At 44.5% G+C, this 21,409-nt stretch overlaps 1 protein-coding gene across 1 annotated transcript in view; it reads right to left on the bottom strand.

The window, feature by feature from the left end:
- The window catches only part of BCR (BCR activator of RhoGEF and GTPase), a 99,885-nt gene that overhangs the window by 34,440 nt on the left and 44,036 nt on the right, over window positions 1–21,409 (bottom strand). The window contains exons 2-8 of the mRNA XM_021549904.4: window positions 17,509–17,693; window positions 7,752–7,856; window positions 7,067–7,252; window positions 3,412–3,519; window positions 1,948–2,008; window positions 1,457–1,509; window positions 964–1,104 (exon numbers count right to left, since the gene is read on the bottom strand). Coding sequence (XP_021405579.1) covers window positions 964–1,104; window positions 1,457–1,509; window positions 1,948–2,008; window positions 3,412–3,519; window positions 7,067–7,252; window positions 7,752–7,856; window positions 17,509–17,693 — 839 coding nt within the window. The remainder of the gene's footprint in view (window positions 1–963; window positions 1,105–1,456; window positions 1,510–1,947; window positions 2,009–3,411; window positions 3,520–7,066; window positions 7,253–7,751; window positions 7,857–17,508; window positions 17,694–21,409) is intronic.

The raw sequence follows: 21,409 nt of genomic DNA on the forward strand, positions 1-21,409 counted from the left end.
CCAGCAAACCTTTTGTCAGCTGAAAATGAGTTTAACAGCTAAAAGCAAGCATGTTTAGCTGTCAGGATTTGGGAATAAATCATGAAGGTTCATGGTATCTTAACGATCTCTTGGGCTTTGTAAGATATGTTTTTGTACAGGGTAATTTGGGTCACTGTTGATCAGCCCATGTCTGGAATGCTGCCACAGCTCTTCTTACACCGTTACTATCTGAGCTGCACCTCTCTGTCTCCAATCTCCTACATCCTTCTCTCAACACTTCTGCCAGTCCTGGCCCTTCTTTATCAGGAGGGACTGAATCCCTTTTTACTGGAGGCAGCTGAATCAAGCCATTGAGGAATGCAGACTCCACCACAGAGAAGCTCTGCAGGTGAAGGATCTGCACATCTCAGACCTTTCTAGGCACAGTCCAGCTCCTTATAGAGCTGAGAAGGGTTGTATTATATATACTCTTAGGAGTCAATAATCTCTCTGGCATTCCCAACCCATTCCATTCATTTTGCTTTCCAGTCATATTTACAACACTCTCCTTTAGAATAAAGATGCAGAAAATTAATTTTATGGTGAAAATGAAGATTCTGGAAAACAGCTTTTCCTTATCTTTCATGACTTCTGATGTTTCCTCATCTTTTTCTCCTCCCAGGCTTCTCATTTGATTTCAGTTTGCAGGTAAAACACAAGTCCATTTAGTGCATGGCAATGTGCATCATAGAAATTACAAATGACAAATGATTATAACAGTGCTAAGGACAAAACTCTAATCATACTTTTCCTCTTGGTTTCCAAACTGTATTCTGAAAAGAAAACAGAGGGAGCTGTACCACATCCTTCAGAGAACAAGGACATTGGATAAACTGTATCTTAGCAACAAACAGCTTAACAGCATAACTTCCTAGTCAGCTCTACAGAAAAGACATAACCAGTATTTAGAAACTGAGAAAATAACAAGACAGGAAGACTCACCTCCCCTTTCTTTACAGTCATGGACTGCCGGCGAGGAGTGATCTCCTCGTTGATGCTGGAGAGGAAGTTCTGTGAGATCCGCAGAGCATCCTGCAGCAGGGGATGGTCAGGGTGGCTCACAGGAGTGTGCTTGAGCAAATCCTGACAGCAGGAACACAAACAGAGAACACACTCATGGGCAGCACTGGATGGCAGGAGAGCTCGAGCACCCCTAACCAGAGCTGTAGGATAAAATGCTCCAGCTTCTTCATACAGATGAGAGCAAGGCTTTATCTCTAGATAAAGACAAAAATACCCTGCACTTCTTGGTGACATCACTGCAAAGATAGCAGCATCCTACCCATGGACTCCATCTCCTTGGTGTAAAGGGACTGAGGCTCTTATGCAGCTCAACAGGTTTATTTTCGCAGTCCTGCATCTCCATGGAAAATTTGAAGGTTAAAGAAAATAGGACAGGGGTCTAAAGTTTGAAAATTCCCCTTCAGATACTTACATGCAAGACAAGTGTGCTGCGGGTCACTCGATCCACTGGCTTGTACAACAGAGCTGTGGAAACAAAGCAGGAATATCAGGAAGAGTGAGTATGGAAGCTCCTTCTAGCATGGGGTGTCTTCTACTCATGTGTACAAAGGCAAGCACCATGGAACCTGATCTTGGCCAGGCTCTCTAAGTGCCCCCATCACTGCTGGGGTTGCATTTGTGCTATTATTGGGTAGCAGATGTTCTCTTAAAATAACAGCAGCCCTGTGGTTAGGCTGGCTTTGCCCAAAGGCACTGATGAGGTTTGAAGCCAGGAGGCATTTCCCCATGCAGGCAGCCTGCTTTGCACGAGCTCTGCTACTTAACCAAAGGGAACTGACTTCCCAGGTAGAGCCCCAGACTCCATAACCTTCCAGCATTCCAAAAGAAAAAGGGAGGGTGGAGGTTTGGCAACAGCCTCCACACAGTCCTGACAGACCAGTCTCCTCTCCATGGATCACTCACTTTCCAAGGAATTTTTCGTCGTCTGATCTTTAGATTCCTTTGTGCTTCTGGCCTTTAGATTCTAAAACAAAAAGAAAACCCATGTAGCAGATGGTCAATCACTTTGAAATACCACATGGGAACACAACAGACTATCTGCTCCTCCAGGGGAAGGCCTAGGTGTGAAAGAAGGAGAGCCCTATCACAGTTCAAGTCAGTGATGGAAAAATGCACTTTCCTTCTTGGTAAATCCACCACTGTCATGTCACAGGCACCCACACATCTCAAATATTGAGCAATGCTCTTAGGAGCACCTGTTAATAGGCAGTAAAGCAGGGAACCACCTACAGCAACAGGGATGAAGGAGTTTTGAAATCACCTGCAGATTAAAGATGTCCATAAGGACACAGCCACTGTCCCAGCACCAACAAATAAAGTACAGGATTGGCATTCAATACCCTCAGGTTATGCTTCTTACTCCTGTACTCAGAGCTGGGTGACCTTGGACACGTCAATTCTTCCACAGCAGCAGAGGAATACTGTCTGTGACTCTGCTCTTTGCCATGGGCCATGCCATGCATTAATGTGCTCAGCTCCAAAATCCTCACCAGGACACAAATGCAGAAGTACCATCCCATCATTCCAAATACAGTAGATACTGGCATGATTCACAATTATTTGTCAGAAACAGCAAAACTGAGAGATCATATTCTACCTCTTTCTCATAAGTCTCACAGGACATGTGATATAGAATGTACTCAGGAGTTTTCTCAGAGCACTAAATGCCCCGGTAGTACTCAACTCTGACGATTTATCTGATTGTTTTTAAGGAGACACATATGAAATTCATGTTTTCTTGGTACCTGAGTTCTTCAAGAAATAATCACTACAATACAAAGAGTCAAAGAGACCATGCACTGCAGGGAAAGCTGATGCTCTGAGAGGCCTGAAAAAATATTCAAAATGCTTTGAGACTGGTACTCCTCTGATAGGCAGGAAATCAGAGCAGGTCAAAGAACAGTATTATAGATTTATGGTAGACACACTTGCCTTTTTCATGAGAGAATTACCCTCTCCTCTCCATGCCAGTGAAGCCTGCAATCCTACTGACAGCCACTGTGCAAGCCATTAAGGATGGCTTTTATATCACAGCCAGAATCATCATTAGCAAGAGAAACATTTGAGAAACTCACACAGAGCTTTCCCTTCCAGAACTGCATGAAGGTGGCACAGAGCTGGAGAAGTTGAAAGCAATGCCAGTTTCTAGCAGATTCCCTGGGTGGGGACAGCACACAAAGGCTGTGTCTGTGCCCAGCCCAGGGTACAATTCAGGGTAAGAGCACGAGCTGAAGCAGGGAGTCTGTGCGAGCTCACAACTCCTCCAGAAGTCAGGGCTGCAGAGGGACTTGGAGAATAGACAGGAGTGACATGGCAGGGTATTAGTCAGAGGCAGACAGCTCGTGTGTCTGAACACCGTGACATTACCTCAGAGATTTCAGCAAACTGAGCATTGGCTTGGCAGCATTTCTCTGCTGTCTCCATAGCAACTTCATAGTTATCCACAAAGGCCCGGTACACTCCCAGCTGGCTGGCCTGCAGGAAGCAAAACAAAATATAATGAATGCCGTGGAAGAAGGCAGTTTGGGATGGTCAGTCTTGGTATCCAATGATCAGGTCATGTTTCTTTCACACCAAACAACTGCAGGGAATGCTGAGCAGGCCCAGAATGACATCTCTAACCTCTCACCTTTGTCCAACCAGCACTTGTGCCCCCATGCACCCAGTTCCACCCTGTGCTGAACAAGTTTACTTGTGAAGGATGTGAAAGCCTATGGGAGTGACACATCCTTATTTCTGACATCTATTTTCCCCTTCTGAACTGCCAGATTAGCATCTATTAATATTGCAGCTCATTGATGTAACTGGAGCCGCTGGCTTTTTGCCACAACATATGAATCAGGGAGGAATGATTCAGCCCAACAGCACAAATGTGACCCCAGTAAGCTACTTGTTGGCCTTTGAATGATGGATATACTAAATGAAACTCAGATATTACCCATATCTGCCTTAGTGAGCATTATTATAAGGGCAGCAGAGTGCTGAAAATATAAAAGAGAGCACAATCTGTTTGGATGGCAGTGACTGGGGCACTAGGTGACAGAAAATGGCAGTTTTTCCAGCAGAAGGAATACGGAATTGATCCAGAAGAGGATGGAACAGGCCTCAGAGTACAGTAGTAAGTCATTATTATCACAGAGTCTTAGTACTGATCCCATTTGCTGACTTAGGAACCTCAGCCATATTCATGCCAGAGAACACAAGATCCAGCACGGGAAATCCCTGGGCAGCCTCCAAGCTTGTCTGGAGTGCAGAGCTGGCTTTGTGCTGCACAGCTGCCAGGCTGGGCTGGGCACACCTCGGCAGCCTGAGCCCACAGTGCCGGGCAGCAGCCACGGGTGCAGCAAAGAGACTTTGCCAGGGGGCTGCACTCACCTCAGCACTGCTGCACCAGATGTGCAAGAGGCAGAGCAGGGAACTTCCCCACTGCTCCTTCCCTCTCCTGCTCTCTCCCAAAACCACTGTGCTCCCCATTCTCTGTGGAGCTTTGTGCCACTGTGCTCCCCATTCTGTGGAGCCACTCCCAGAACAACATTCCCAGCAAAAACTCTGTTAACAGGGCTGAGAAGCAGTGAGCTATTTCCTAGATGATGTTTTACTGAAATACTAGAAACCAATCTCAACCCTTATACAAAATTACAGTTATGACTGAAGCTGAAGAAAACTGTGCTCACCTATACCAGGGATGACCCCAGCAGCATGGAGAGAATGAAATCTGTATTTGCCACTGAGCACAATCCTGGGAAGACATTGCTGTCAGAACTACTGACCATTTGCAGGGCTTATGCCATTCAGACTTGGATGATGCCAGCTAACATGGCAGAGCTTTAAAGTTTCTCCATTCCCATGAAGTTCTTTCATTTCCCGCTACTCCTGAACAGTCTTTTTAAGCTTTCATTTTCCTCCTCTGAATGTGTCATCACAAAGACATCTTTTTCATTAAAAACTGAGCTTCCAATAAAAGCAATAATGCTCACACACCATTTACATGCTGGTTTAATTTTTTTTTTTTCAATTAAAAAGAACCCACTGAAAATGAAACAAGAGTTTGTAGAAATGGTTGGCTTTTGGACATTTTTTGTTTTTGAGGCCTATCAGTGTGAGGATATTTGCTAAATATGTCTCCATTTCTAAAAAGAGCTCTAAAGAGTTTCCTTTCTAGCTATAAAAAAATATGTACAATATATTCTCCAAAAATGAGAAGCGTATTTCACTCCCACATGCCTGGCATCTTTTCTTTTTCTCAACAGGAAAAGGTGTAATAACAGTCAATTTGATGTTGCAAATAGATCATTCTTTGTGCCAGAACACACGGAATTCTAAAATTCTTTGCATCCACTATCTGTAACTTCCATCTACTGTGCTGTTTTTTGCGTGAGAGTACAGAAAATTAATGTCCCCAAGGACATCTGGGTATTTCAGTGTTTATCATCAGACTGCATGACATGACCACGAGTAAACTGTCTGCTCCAAAAGATTTGATGTACATCCAGTGTAGATGCCTTATAAAGCCTGATGTTCTTGCTGTCTCTCTCATCTAGTTGCTTCCCAGTGCCTGCCAAGAATTATTAGTTTTATCTCGTCCAACAAAGAGTTTGCAATTCCCACCACTGCTGTACCAAACCACCCAAAACTAAAACTGCTATGCCAGCTCAAAGCCTCCTGCACTAGGGCAATTTGTTCCTTTGTTTCCAATGCTAGTCCAACAAAATCAACAACTCTGTCACAAATGCAGAAAAATCAGGGGAACATAAGAGCAGAGTGAGGGCTGAACTCCTGCAGCGGAGATCAGCCAGCAATAAGAAATGGTCTGAAACAAAAGCCTGAGTAGGTGTGCAGTGCTGGACAGCCCTGCCAAGGAATACATTCAGGTCTTCTCCAAGCTATTCCCATTGCTGCACCACACATCCAGGGCAGCTTGTGAGGCTGCCACTTCCAGCAGCCTTCTGTGTCTGCTTCAGCACCCAGCAGCAGCTGGGTTTGTCCTCTCAAACCAGCTGCTCAAATTGCATACCATGAACTATTCACCAAGGCACCAACTTGACCCCTCCTGGCTAAAACACGCTGGCAGTGAAAAGCAGATTCCTGTATTTTCATCTTGAGCTGCTGGCACGTACAGAAAACATCATCTTCCAGGCCAGCTCCCCCTGCTCCATAGGGGATGGGGCTGATGCTGGGCTACACAGCTGCTAACAATTGATCCAGCCTGGTAAAGCACACTCCCCAGCCAATAAACCCCTCACTGGAATGTCACTCCTACCCTGAGAACCAGAGGCACCTCAGGAATGCAGAGCTTCTTTTCTTTTCTAAAAAGGAAAAAACAGCTCCTTTAATCCTTTGCTCTCTGCACATGCTAGGGGAGAGGCTAAAGGGGCCAAAAAAACCTCCTAGAATGCAAACAATTTGTCATCTGGCTCAGAAACTCAGCAATTTTAATTCAGCCTCAGGAATATGCTGTATATGTCTTTGTCCTTTTCTTTCTGCACCCAGAGAATTTTGTTGAGGTTGCTTAGAGGATTCTCAGCTGCAGGTTGACTGCATCAGCATAACAGCAAGGAAAACAGAAAGGCCAGGATAGTGGCAGAAAAGCAAAGCCAATGGTGATGACCATAAATCAGCACCAGGTAGAGCAAAGCACAAGAGAGAGGGAAGGATGTGTGGGGGAGTTCAGCAGTAATGAGGAATGCTTCACTGCTGGTTCACTTTGCAATACTGCCACTCTCCCATCTCCATCAAAAGGAAATGCTTTGAGGACTCTGCAGAAACCCTGGAGATTCAACATTTATGTGAAATTGTATTTAATTTACCACCACAGATTGCTGCAGTCTTTAATTACAGACAATGAAAGAGCCACTTTTGCTGCAGGGCCTCCACTGTAGGGGCAAAGTGAGGAGGTGAGAAACCTCTCACCTATTCCAGCCACAGACTGATCCCTTTGGTCTCTGAAGTCACTAGAGAGAACTTCCAGGTCCTGTGAGATGGGTGAGGGGAACCAGCACCTTTGGTGATGGCAGTGACTCACCAGCTTTTGGAAGAGGTCCCCAACACGTTGCTGGTGACTCCACTGCTGCACTCGGGGAAAGAGCCCATCATAGAATTCTTTGTGGATCTCATAGAGCTCAGGCACTTTGAAGAATATTGTCTCAATCTGCTGACTGGTCAGCACGGGCTGGGAGGTGGTGGCAGCGGCTTTCAAAGGCTTCATAGGCTGAAATGAGGAAAGAAGGAAATAATTATCATGCAAACCATGAACATACATCTTTGCCACACTGCAACACATCCCTCCATATTTTTATACTAATAAAAAGTGAGATCTACATTCATACAACTTCTAAAAGCTAGACATGTTCAAGTTCTCTCATGAGGATCAGCCACCCCTGGTAGGTGGATTTTCCCTGGATATTAATGCTACAATTAAAATCCCTTTGCACTCCATTTCCCTAATCTCTGTCCAACTGTACAGCAACATGTAATAATTAGCACAGGATACTTAAAGAGAGCTCCTGGATACTGCCACATTAACAGCTCCCAAACTCTGCCACATCCAGTCCTTCCTTTAAGCCTCTCTCTCTGCTGGAGGAGAAACAGGTACCTTTTGCATCCAGTGCCTTGTAACCCACGGTATGTGAAGTTCAGAGAAACTCTGGGTAGAAGCAGCAGTGAAAATTCAGTTCAGTGTTTGAACTGACATCTGACCCCAGCCTTACCAGCAGCAGGGCTTCCAGGTGGCTCAGGTAGGTTTCCTCACTGGCTAGGATTCCTGACAGGACCCATTTTCTCATCTCCAGGCCTTTCTCCAGGTCTGGCTCACTCTACAAATAAGTTATTTAGGAGAAAAAAAGAATTAAAAAAATAAAGAGCAGGTTGCAGGGAGAGTAAGGAAAAAACCCAAGAATGAGGATGGAGAGTGAAGGACCATTCAGTTGACCAGAGCACAGTTATTTTTTTTATTTACTTTCAGAGTAAAAACAAAAAATCTACTTGTGCTCAGTATCATGTTTCTAGAAATATGCAAACATTAAACATTAAAGAAATCTTTATTTACCAGCAACTGATACCACTTAGATTATTTACAGTTTTCAGCTTTAGTCATCCGACTGTGGTGTCTCAATTAGGTGCCTAGACCTCTTCACAAAATTCAAAACGTGGAACTTAAAAATTCAGAATTCATCCTCCTAAACAAATGTTAGGGCCCTTGTTCTGTGCAATGTCCTCCCTCCCTCCACAGGAGCTCTCCAAAGCTGTGTTTCTGTGAGCAGACAGGATCATTCCTCTGCACCTCCCAGGTGTGTGCCACGGTCACAGCCTGACCTGGCTCCATGGGGCTGTTCTTCCTCCCACTCTCTGCTATTCCCTGAATTATTTTTCAGTGCCAGCTAGCACAGTGTCTATTTTTAGTGAGAGGATGGAATAATCAGCATGGCTTGGAATGAACATGCTGATTTTCTTATTGGGATTCCATGAAGGAGTTCTTTACTGAAACAACTGAAGAAAGAGAGGGGGAAAGCACCCCACATAACTACATTCAAGGGCTAATGGGGAAGACTAGCATGAAGTGTTAAGAGAAGCAGTAATCCCTTCTGTTGAATTTCAATTATCCTTCCTCTCAAAACTGTTACCTGAAAAAGCGTTTAACCTGATAAAGTAAAACTGAGTATTTCCAAAACCTCAAAAAAAATTTGGTCAAGCAATGGAGGTTATAAATAATGAGAAACATTCCCCTTTTACAGAGCCCAGTTCTTTTTATTTCTGTCATTCACTGAAATAGCATTTTAGACTCCTGCAGCTTTTTTATGTTGTTAAATCTTTCTAAGAATAGAGTCAGAAGCTGTCTCTGAAAGGGTACATGCTTTTCAAGGGATTTGGGTAGGTTTTTTGGGGTTCCATCCTACTCTTAATATCCAGAGGAATCTTCAGCTTTTGATTTCACAGTGGGAGGATCAGGAAGCAGAGCAGTACACTCCACTCTAGTGACTGAATATACAGCCCTACAGCTGTCCCCAAAAAAGCTCCACTTAGTTTAGGGTCCTCTGCAGATGTACAGATGAGGTACCTGGGCTAGAGGTTCAGTTTGCAGAACTATCACATCCTGAGTGTGACTTTGAGCCTACGCACAACACAAAGAAAGAAACAGATCCTCACGCTCCCAGATATTTCTGGATTCTGTCTCATCAATAACCATCCTGATTTTTGAACAGTTTCATTAAATTTTACAAGCTATATTCTAGCCTAAAAGCCTTGCAGCAACTACATAAAAATTTTGCAAGGTGTCAAATACCACCACCACCTCTTAAATAAAAGTGGCAGACAGAAGCTGTTCTAAGGAAACGCGTAAGATTTACACACACATTAGGTACTACATGGAAAGAAGAACTTCTCTTTGCATCCCACCCTTCAGTGACATTCAGTAAGAACCACAGTGCCTTTTAAAATCTTGAAAAGGCATCTCAAAGAAGGTAGAAGTTTGGAATTCACCAGTCAGTATTCAGAAGACTTCAGAAAAACACAAGTGACAAACTACATGGTAAAATAAGCACTGCGCCAGACTGTGCATCCATGGAGCACCTGTGTGACTGGCATAGAAATGTTCAACAAGGCTGTGACCATTCCTTATGGTCCCTGTGCCAGGACTGCCTGGATGTCCAGCTCATGGACCACTTGGTAAGGCATGGTACACACACATAATCAAGACAGGCAGCCCCAAGACAGTTAACAAAGATTGCCTTCATCCAAAGAGGAAAGGATGTGGCAGCCCTGGTGCAAGAAAAACACAATTGCTCTTGGTTTCCAAAGATTTCTTACAACACTTACAAAAGAAAACGTGCAGCTACACAAAGAAGCATTGAGAAAAACTAACAGTGCTCCAAAGTCCGCACTGCTGAGGATGAGGTATCTGGTCAATATTGACACAGCGCCATAATGATCTTTACCAGGTTCTCTTGGAGGAGGTGAGGATTTAAAAACCAGCTGGGTACGTTTGTAACATCTGTAATGAGCAGCACACAATGACAAGTTATTTAAATGACTTAAACTTCCCCATCACGACAGTGGCACAACAGTTTTCCTTACAGCACTGAGAACAGTTTTCTCTTCATAAGTAAAAGCTTTAATTTACAAGCCAGCTCTTGCTGGGCACCGTCAGCTGACGGAGACGGCATTTTCTGCCGGAATGTTAATGTCCTCCCTTTAAAAGAGATGCGCTTTCAGAGAGACAAACACCTCCCAGGACACTCTGCAGCCCTTCCTTCCTGGCCACTACCACAAGGGCACTGTGCAAAGTCCACGGATTTGTCCTAGCCCTTTGATAATAGGGGCATTTTCCCAAGTGTGATGCTTGCAGAAGTGCAGCCTCGGCCACAGGCAGCCAGGACACGGGGCAGGGCCTGGCTGCTTTATGCTCTGCACAGCAATTGCTCAAGCAACCCTCAGGGGAGTTGTTCCAACAATCACAGGGCACATTACAAGATCTCCAATGCCGTATCCTCGAATTTACATACAGTGTGAAAAGATGATCCCCTTGCTCCTGCTGTGTCAGGGATCAATGCACCGCCAGGGAGCTGCTCTGTGCATTGTGCTGCTGCTGCTGCTCCCTCCCGGGAGCTGTGTCCTGACAAGAGCTCCTGCTGAGGGAGGCCTTTGCTCACAGTGCCAGCTGGGGCTGCCTGGAGCACGGTGAACATCTGGAAAACAGCCCCTGTGCTGCTTCAGCCTCAGGGTCCTTTTAAGTCACAATTGTTACGAAATGTACTCCAAGACTCAGAAATTCACTTGGTGCCAAAATCAGGAGGAAGAGTAAGTTTATTATTTGGTATTACAACACTCCTCACTTACAGACCTGGGAGCAGGCTCACCTAGAACAGGAGAGCAGTGAGCAGGCAGAGACTGTCTGCCCACGCAGCAGCCAAGCTGTGATGCACTCTGGGCCAAGGGCATTTCTGCTTTGCCTGTGTCTGGCACAGAAAGGAAACAAAGAGCACCACTGACTCCAACAGCCTCGCTGCCCCTCTGTTCCTGCACTCCAGCCAGAACAGCTAAGAGGGAACATCCTGGGCATCAGTATCAAGCTCTCCACCAGTACAGGGAGACCTGCCAAGGCTGAGGACTCCTTTCCCATACCTTGGCAAGAAGGGAGCAGCCTGAAATCTTTGAGCTGCTTTGAGTGGAGGAGCTGGTACCACATCTACCAGACCACAGAAGATGGGGAAAATACACCTATTACCAAAGTGCAGATGGGATGTTCCCAGCAGGAAGTGGGAGCAGCCTCTATTGGCAAACTCTAACCACTCAGCAGGGAGTGCCAGGTGGTCAGCAGTCCATCCCATGCTTCCTACCCAGCTTGGTTAGCCTGTTTTCCACTTGTACAAGTCTGACTGGTATTTCATGCTCTGACTGTCCCTACCCCTTTGATGGCAGCATCCATGTCTAGCCTTTCTCCACTGCCCTCCCATCTTTTGGCTACCTCTCTACCCACGTGTTTCAGAATAAATCTTACAGGACTGTACCAGGGCAGCAGCCAGAGCATTCCTGTCTGCCTGCTGTGGGAGCCGTGAGGACCAAGCACCCAGCCAGATCTGAACAAACAAGACATCAGTGCTTTGCTTCCACTCCTCATGAACTACGTTTAAAAAAACACCAAAACAATAAGGAAGGTAGAAAAAAGGCTACAGGAAATTACACAGGTATCTCATGCCTGTAAGATCCTGGTGTTCTCCTCTCTTCTCAATTGGGTGGTGCTTTTTGCTATTCCAAAGCCTTAAAAACAAAAATATTGAGTCACAGTGCAGTCTTGCAACCTGAACCACAGTCAGTGAGAGGGCTTGGAAGCTCTGGAGATATGAGAGAGCACACGCTGGCCCCGAGCCATGGCTGGGTTCAATGTGTTTACAGCTTGTCAGCCCAAGTACTTTAGTTTACTAACCAGGTTGGCATCGTGTGTTGAGTTCAATTACTGCGAGGCTGACATTCACCAGCTCCAAGGTTTAGACAGATTCAGCTCTTCCTGAGACTGGTTAAAGAACTCAGGCCTTCCTGGTTCTTGTTTAAATCAACAGCAATAATTGTTTTCTTGCAAATTGTAGGAGAGCACAGATTAAGAATCTAGAAACCACAATACGTAAGATTTTGCAAAGAGGTTGCTGCTGACACAGCTCTTTAAAGAGAATCAGGGATTCAAAGTGGGCGTATAAAAGGCACTTTAACTCTTCCTTTGGTACAGGCTGTTCATACACCATGCAATGAATGTGTTCAAAGGCAAGGTTTCCCATAAGGACAGCTTACAAAGGAGAAAAACATTCCGTTCAATATTTAAGTGTAAATGTTTGAAAGCTTCTGCTGGAGGTGTCTCATTGTCCTGATGATATTAAACGGGGCAAATTCTGTAATCAAGCTAATCATGCTCCATGTGGGGAGGGGAAGCAGCAGGGAGAGAAGCCAACATTATTTATAACATCAGTACTGGTGTGCCAGCTCTCCTCGGGAAGGGCTGTACATCCAGGCAGGGCCCTTAAGGAGCAAAGAATTGGAGAATAAAAAGGAAAAGCTTCATCTGTTGGCGGTGGTGAGGGGAAAGTGACAGTAAAACAAAAACAAACCAATTCAAATACTGAGAGGAAGAAAGGAGAATGATTAGGAAAAGCTGGAGGGGGAAGGACAAGCTAGCAAGAGTAGTACCAAGAGGAGCAGTAATCCTACTTACTGCTGTAGCTTCACAGGTCAGCTTCTCTGCATCCCCTTGGGACCAAGTGAGGAGCAAAATCCACAACCTGCTCTGCCACAGCCCTGCTCTTGCTGAGCTGGCAGACAACAGGAACAAAGGGATCTGATCTGAGGACAGGCAATGGCTGCCAATGCTGCACAGTGGAAAAGGAAAGAGAAATTCTACCTGAAAGCCTGTAAGTACCAGGCAATATTTCCTCCAAACAGAACAGACAGTAGGAAGGAGTCACTCAGCTTTAGCATTCCTGTTTCCCTTGCTTTGATATATGCAAGAATTGGAAAGATCTGCTTTGTCAAAAACTCATCTCTAAATTCCTGAGAAGGGACTTTCCTCATTTCCTGGGGCAGTGGAACGAGCTTTGCTTTTCCAGTGCCTGCCCTGCATCCACCTCCACAGAGCCCCAGGCACATCCCTGAGCCTGCCTCTGCTGGGGAACATCCTCAAAGCATTTCCTATTTCTGCACTTCCCAGGGCTGCAACCTCTCCCCATACAAGGAGCAGCACCAGGACAGTGAGTGAGGCTTCCCCCTTTTCCCAATCTTCTTTAGCCTCCAGGCTGCAAGCTACCCACTCCAAAACTCCTGGCAGAAACTCTTCTCTTCTGAAGGGTGTCAGTCACTGATTTTCCAGCTATCTTTACACCTTTCTGTGGCCTAAGAATACTGCAGCAAGCCCTCTCTCTGTCCTCCTCTAACTTAATCCAGGTATTTTCTCTGCTCTTCACCCTCACCGTATGGGAAAGACAGACACATTCTCTCTCTTTCTGGGAGTGAGTTACCACTATTTTTTACCAAGTCTGACACCTTCTGAAGCTACCAGCACTGTCTTATTTGGCAAACATTTGGGCTGACATTTTCCAAGAGAGGTTTCCAGAATTTCTGTGAAGTCCAATCAAAACAGTTCAGCTGTTACAGAAAGCAAGGTTTGGGAAAACTAAATCTCTTCTCAAGTTAAATAAACAAACAACTTAAGCATTAGTGGAACCTATTTCTCCTTTTCCCATTGTCCCTGTAGGCTTGCTTCAGAGCAAAGTTTGGCAAAAGCACTGGTTTTATGGCAGGACATGCATCAGCAACCCAGCCTGAGACTCTAGAAGAGCCAGAAGAAACGGAGCAAGTTGAGTCAGACCCTACAAACATTTGTTAAGGCCTCCTTTCCACACAAATGACAAGTCAAGGGCTGCTGAGATCCACACTACAAACATCTGTGTTGGCTGTCCCTGTCTGGGTCACAGACAAAACCAATGCCAGTGCAGCCTCATCCTCCTCCTTGCACAGCAACAGTTTGTGCAGTGGGCAGGAACAGGTGGAATGGGAATGCCCCAGCTGTGGCTGGAGTGGCACCCCTTGGAGACAGAGCAGGCAGCATCTCCTTGTCTGCTCAGGACATGCAGGTGGCAGGAGGGAGAAGAAAACACTGCCCAGGTGACAAAGTGCAACCACCACAAACCTCTGGAAGTCAGCTGCAACCCTCAGTTCTCAGAACAGAATGTGCTGGGAGTTGGTCACCCTGCACACTGAGGGAACAGCAGGAAGCTCCCTCACAAGCAGTCCAGGAGGTTTCCCTTCATTCTCTTCTAGCAAGAGACACTGCTTTTGGCACTCTGCACTTTCTCTGTGGTGGCTGGACAGAGCAGATGAACCCTGATGTGCTTGCTACTCAAGCACAGGCTATAGCTGCTCTAGGGAGGTGGAAGAACTCAGTCAAACACCTGGCAGAAAAATACAAAGCCCAGCAGAGCAAGCCATAAAATAAGTCAAAGCAAAATGCCCTCAATATTCAGATAGCAAAAATGCAGTCCCCAAGAGGTCTCATGGATAAGGCAGATAAACATAACAGCAAAATGCTGCAATGCCTGTGTGATAGTAAGGGAATTACTTAGATTTATATTTATATTTAAAAAATGTGAATATCATTGTTTGCTACATTTTCCATTTTCTGGGTGTCTGATTGGAGTGCTGTTAACTCTTGGCTGCAAAGTGAAATTAAAGGAATTTTACTTTAATGTGAAGAAAGCTGTGTTAAAAGTCAGAGCCTGGTTTTGCAGAACACTACGCATCTCACATTAAGCACCCAAAATTAGCAGATGCTTCTCCCATAACCTGTCTGCCCTGATTAGCTGTGGTTAGTGAACATACCATCCTCTTATCTCACAGGAACACTGCAGAATTAAAACCTGTGTGGCATTCCAGCTGTATCTGGACTCCATGGAAATGAATACTTTTGTACCCAGACTGGAGTTTGCAGTGTCCTGTAAATAAGGTGCACACTCTAGAGATGAAAATAAGGTGCAGCTCTGGAGATGAAATATTGAATCCTGTGAGTATCATTCACTTCATCCACTGCACAGTGCAGGAGCCCACAGGAAAGATGGGACAATTGAGCAATTCAAAGTTATAATGATTCAAGAGTTCTTAACTTCTAATGACTTTACAATCTTAATGTTTTGCCATGATTTATGTAGTGCATGCATTGTGTTGCTGCATGCAGTTCACTTCCAGACTCTGGTCATAAAAATAATCTGAAATTTTCAGAAGTAACTGCAGGCACCTCAGTTAAAAAGGCAAGAAGGACAACTTTAAAAGCAAACACATCTAAACAAAACATGTTTTCTGCTAATCAAGTTTAGTACAAGAGAAAATGGAAGAGACATATGTCCTGGTATTTCTGGTCCAACATGTTATGTTTGGCTCAGCAGTGTGTTTGACACTTAATTTTGTTACTGATGTCTTTTCCACTATAGCTGAAAACATAGCTCAGCAAAAACCATCTCACAGTTCATGATGACTGAAAGTTTAACTTGCTTTGGAAATACCTGGATATAAATTTAGTCTCTTTCTGCTGGTCACAGACTGTCCAGGGATTGTCATCTGTGGACTGATTACAGACAGGATCTGTAAATGAAGCTGCTGAGGTTCATGATTAGAAGTTCAATCTGTATCAGGACACCTCTTTCTTTTGGAAGCCATGAAACATCTTTTTATAGTCAGAGAAAAGAAAGCAGCAATTTATGTTAAAAATTATTTTTGAAGAAGCAGCCTTCAAGCATTACTAAAGTAACTTTTAAATTAACTACTGTTAAATGCTTATGAGGTAATATTCAAACAAATAAAAATATTAATTATTAGGCAGTGTCTCCTCCAGGCCTCCAGTCACAGGCACTGTCATAACTGGTTCCTTGAAGATAACTCTCAGTCATGTGTAGTCACAGAGTGTTTTTTCCTTCATCATGAGAAACATAACCTGAAAATCTCAAGTCAATATTAAAATGGTTTTGGAGCTTTTTGGATTTATTAATGATAATTTCTTCACTCAAAAGCCTCTTACATATCACAAGAATTCTCATCTTGAGAGATAAGAAAGCATCTCAAAATGAATTCACTAAAGCATAAGCAGCTAACTTGATTCTATACTTTACAGTCAAATAAAACTAAGCAAACACCAACAATGTATCTATTTAATAATGCTTTAAGAGATCTTGACAGTGATTTTTATAAATTAGAAAGAACAAGGACACTGTATCAGGAAGGATTCTTAGCCCAGAATTCATCCTGGAATCAGTAAGCACAGCTGTGACAGTAACCAACAGAGAGCAGAAGGATGTGCACAATAATGTTTGGTGGCACTTCTCAGACTTGCCTTTTGATGCAAGATAAATAAAACTTCCTGATAATAGTGATGGTGTTGATTTACATGTACATTGATATCTCTAAAATATCCATAATTACCTTCCATGATATCTTAATTAACAGGAAAGAACTATATAAAGGCAACACATAAGTTAACACACTTGGATGAGAGATTTCAAAGTGTCATTTACAATGTGGGAATTCAAGATTGTTTGGCACATTTTCTTTGAAGTACTGTAAAAAGGAAGTGACAGTTGTCTTTTTGCTATTGAATATCTTTATGAATGATTTGGGAAACCCAAAAGTTTGAAAATTAAAAGAATATTCAGAAAAACAGCAGCTTGGGACTCAAGTGCTCTGCAATTTATTGCAAGAGGACAAAAAGAAACAAAAGGTTGAAAGTCAAAGAGACTAATCCAAGCTGAAACGAAGATATATTGGACTGTGAAGACAGCAGAACCAAGAATATTGTAAAACTAAAAATAGAAATTTTCCTGAAGTTCCAAGCTGTAGCCATGCTACTGAACCTGAAGCAAAACCAAAGCAAGGTAGACTGAAGGGCCATGTTAAACCACAGGTAAGGTAAGGCAGCCCCTTCTATATTTTTAATCTATGATAACTGATTATATATATAGACAGCTATTTAGTGAATAGTCAAATCCATTACAAGTAGTGGCCATCTCCCACCCAAAGTCACCATTTCAGAGCTGGCACTTTTAGTTCTTTTTATTCCATTTTCACAGGGTGAAGGAAATACATCTTCCAGATGCTTGATCAAAACCCTTAACCTACGTGAAAATAGCAATGACAACTCACATGCAGAGACGTATGAATGTATTTCATTCCACAGCCTCCTTTCCATAATATCTGCTATTTAGAGACCCTCTCAACTGCAATTAGTCACCAATTCTCTCCACTAAAATGCACGAAGGGCTCAAAAATCATATACACAACAGTGAGCCATGAAGCTCAGGCCCAGCATCAGCTAAAACGTGCAACGTCCAACGCCAGGCAGTGCTGTATCGTGTCGGGTGATGTCTCACAGCACTGGCAGCCCCGCCAAGCCCGAGCACCCCTGGCAATCCCGCGGGGCTCTGCTGGGAGCAGGGAGGGACTCACCGATTTGGTGGATTCCAGGGAGCCCGAGGACAGCGTGTCGCGGCTGCCGCGGCTCTTGGAGCTGAGGTGCGGCGAGGAGGACGGCGAGTCGTCGATGTAGGGCATCATGTCATGGTGCCGCCGCTGCTCCTCGGCGCGGTCAGCATCGTACGCGTAGCCGGGCGGGGTCCCCCCGAACGGGGCATCTGCAAAGCACAACACAGGCTCCGGGTGACACTCACGTTCTCTGGACAGACGGACAGAATTCTGCCTCTCGGGAGAAGCACAGACAGAAGAAAACAATCTTCGTCTCTGCTGCTTTGTTTTCCCCATGCGGAATGTGGTACGGATGTTGTTCACCTGAAGTGATGGCTGGGTTGGATTCTGGTGAAGGTTGTTTGGGTTCAGTGACCAATGGGATCCAGCTGTGCTGGACTCTCAGCAGAGAGTCACAAGTTTTGTTAGAGTTAGTTGATAGGTAAATAAGAAGTAAGTACATAGAATAGGATAGTATATCTTTAAATAGTATATTAATGTAATATAGTATAGTTTTAATAAGCAGATCCTCCAGCCTTCTGATCTAGAGACAGACACCATCATTTCCCATCCAGGGTCTCCTGTTATCCTATGGCTCTCCTCAGCCTGCACAGGCAGGGCACGGGCTGGGCAACACGGGCACAGCCCTCCACCTGCTGGGGTCAGTTATCACGAGACCCAAAGTCAAACACACATCAAGGAGAGGAGTAAATATACTTAAATTCATGTTGTCACCAAAAGTTCATTTCACTTATTCGAAGTTCTAAAAGGCAAAGTCCTTTCTTACATTAGTGGTCATTTAATTACAGCGCTTTCCCTCACATCTTCCTTCAAAAGAATTAGCACCAAAATAAATGCTTTTGCTGGCTCCATAAAAGTTACCAGTCTGAGTTTAGGAAACTCCTAGGTAACAGACTCTGGGTTTTCTGCCCATCAAGAGCAGATGATGCCCCTGGCAGTTTAGGTAAAATAGGCAATACATAACTCAGGGGAGAACTGTAACTCTGTCCATACCTCTCAGCAACAAGAAGAGTAGGAAAGAAAGGCCCTACATGTCAAGCGAACCAACCTACTGACAAAAATAAAATCCTAAAAGGTCCTCTTCTGTTGACTGCCCCTCCTCCTATTTTGAACTTAACCCCTTAAACAAATAAACAAACCACCACACTGCTCCCTTCTATACATGCCGTCTCCCCTCCCCCAGAAGGCCCTAAAACAACACATCCAGAACACAAGCAGAAAAGAACAGTGGTATGAGGAGTCACGCTAACCATTACTGCATGAGACAGCAGTGAACTTCTGCAGGAAAAATGAGTAGCAAAACTGGTTGTGCCATCTTTAGTTACTGTGTACAGAGAAAATGCAAAAATCTGTAACAAGGACAGAGCAGCTCCTTCTGCCATAAGCTAAAAGGCTTTTCATCTCTCTGCACAAAGAAATACACACAGAGTAGCCAAATTTGGTGTCTACACAGTGACACTGCACCACAATCTCCATGGGCCTGTGAAGCACTTTCACCTGCCAATGCCCAGCAGTGTCCTGGGTGTGACAGTCACAGTCATGCACGGGCCACTGTCCACAAAACAGCAGAGCTGTTCCTCCTCTTTGAGCCACAAGTCACAGAATGCCACCCTTCTTCCCAAACTGAAAAATAACCCCAAGGAGATAGTCTAGATCTGCCTTCACAGAAGCCAGTGAGCCTTATGGAAGACAGAGCCATCAAAAAAGGAAAACCAGTTACACTTGAATACAAGCAGAAGCAATTTCTTGTTTTCACAAATATCCAGGTTCTGTTAAAATAATAAGCAGCTGCTGCCAAGCATACTAATAATCCTGTTATACATCACTAAGGCAGGGTGGAGGAGTAACATTTTAAAGCCCACTTTCCTCCCTCACAGTAAACTCAGTTAAAGTATGACTCATTTCAGTAAAAGATGTGAACTTTATGTGGAACAGAATAAAACTTGATCTATGTGGCTTTTTCAGGAGGGAGAGCTGGTCTGGGGAATTTACATAAACAATATACTGAAAACCCAACAATAAACTCACTGTAGATGTGAGCCTCTGTCTCAGCTTGTTCCAAATGCCACCCAGCTAAGTAACAGCCTGGTACAAGGCCTTGAGGCTGCTGAAGGACTGTGGCAATATTATTTTAACAAACTCTGAGTTTTATGTCACCCTCCTGCTCAAGTTATTACCTTGCGCTCAAACTCTCAGAGCTCCTCAAATGACTTGCTAGACTCTGCACAATCACAGCAGCAAGAGGGAAGGTGGTATCTGCTCTCTGGAAGGAACTTTGGTCCAGGTGTTAGAGGCTTCCAGAGTCCACAACCATTCAGAAAATACCATATAATTTGATTTGCTAAACAGCAGCTTGAATGGGAGTTGCTGAAAACAGGAACTTTCTAACCCAAGAATCCTGTGATACATCACTGATCATTGAACAGGTGTTATCCAAGCAGGAATATCAGTACTGGGCACTTCTGCTGGCCTCAAGCCCACTCAAGGAAGGGTTTCTTTCTCCTGCAGAAGTTTATTCAAACTATTCTTACCCAAACCCATTTCTCTGCACTCCTGCGGTAACAAGACCAAGTTGCTGTGTGGAAATTAAGGCAGGAATATATTTTTCATTCCCAGTGCTCACTCTCAAAATGAATAGTTTGCTCCACTTTTGTTAGTGGGGGAGTAAATGCAGACTAAAATACATTAGCAGAAAGGCTTGCAGTGAGTAACAGTATTTCCACTTTCCTCACTTTCTCCAGCTAAAAAACAGCTTCACACTTCTACCTCCCATAATGTGTTCTGTCTCCTACTGCACAGGAAAACCTTTACCTGAAACTGGAGGGAAAATGCCAGCTGGAGGATCAGCTCAGAGGGCTTTGCAACAAGATTCAGTCTACCTTTGAATCACTTTGTCTCCCTAGCCATAAAAAAGAAAATAAGTCATCTTGCAAATCTATCAGTGTCACAGACTGCTATGAAATCTGTTCATAAAGCCCCATACAGAATTTAAAACTTTATTTCTGTATCCTCCAAGGATTCTTCACACATTAAAAAGCTTAGAAGTAGTTATTATCCTTCTTCTTTCTATTATTGTTGAACGCAGCACTGAAATCTACCTATGGTGATTTTAATTATCTCAAAGGCAGAAAGACCTCCTTGCTTTTATTTGCCTTTTTTTTTCCCAGAAAAGCAAAGTACTGCCATAGCCAGATACGCTACGCAAGCCTGAGCACCAGGAACAGAGGTAGCCTTGTGTCTCTGTGATGAAAGAGCCCGCTGTTGCCAGGGAAACTGGGTTATTCACATCTCCTCAGCCAGCACAATGCTCACAGGCTGCTCAGCTCCACCTGGCAGCAAGGGACCAGAGCAAAGAGATCAGAGCCAGGAGCTCACCTGCTCTGACACCTGCAGCTGCTCCAGGTGGAGACAGCACATGGGCTCAAGCAAGAGCACTCGGTCTCTTAGCCAGTGGCTCTGTCAAGGTGAGCATTAAGAGGGTTCTTATTCTCATTTAGGGCCAGCCAGGTTCAGAGTTGCTATCAATAACTTTGCCATCAAGGCCAGAGGAAGATGAACCACAGCAACAACAGATAACTGCTGGCAAGAAAAAGGGCAGGCAAACAGGCTGATGGGCTCCACCACAGTGTGCTAAGAGAGCACCTGAGAAAGACACTGAGGACACGGCTCCACGTGTGCTCTGCTTCTCATCTCAGCACCAGGCACAGCCCTTCTCCTCCTCTTTGCTAACCTGAAAGAGATCCCATCCCATAGTGAAGGGCAGCAGCTGTGACTTACAGAAACGAGCCCTCTCTGCTCACAACAGGAGCTATTTCCACCCCTGGCCCTCTGACATTGTCCTTACAGTACCACTCTCCTCCACTGT

This window comes from Lonchura striata, chromosome 15 (assembly GCF_050655825.1).
Source record: "Lonchura striata isolate lonStrDom1 chromosome 15, ASM5065582v1, whole genome shotgun sequence".
NCBI lineage: Eukaryota > Metazoa > Chordata > Aves > Passeriformes > Estrildidae > Lonchura > Lonchura striata.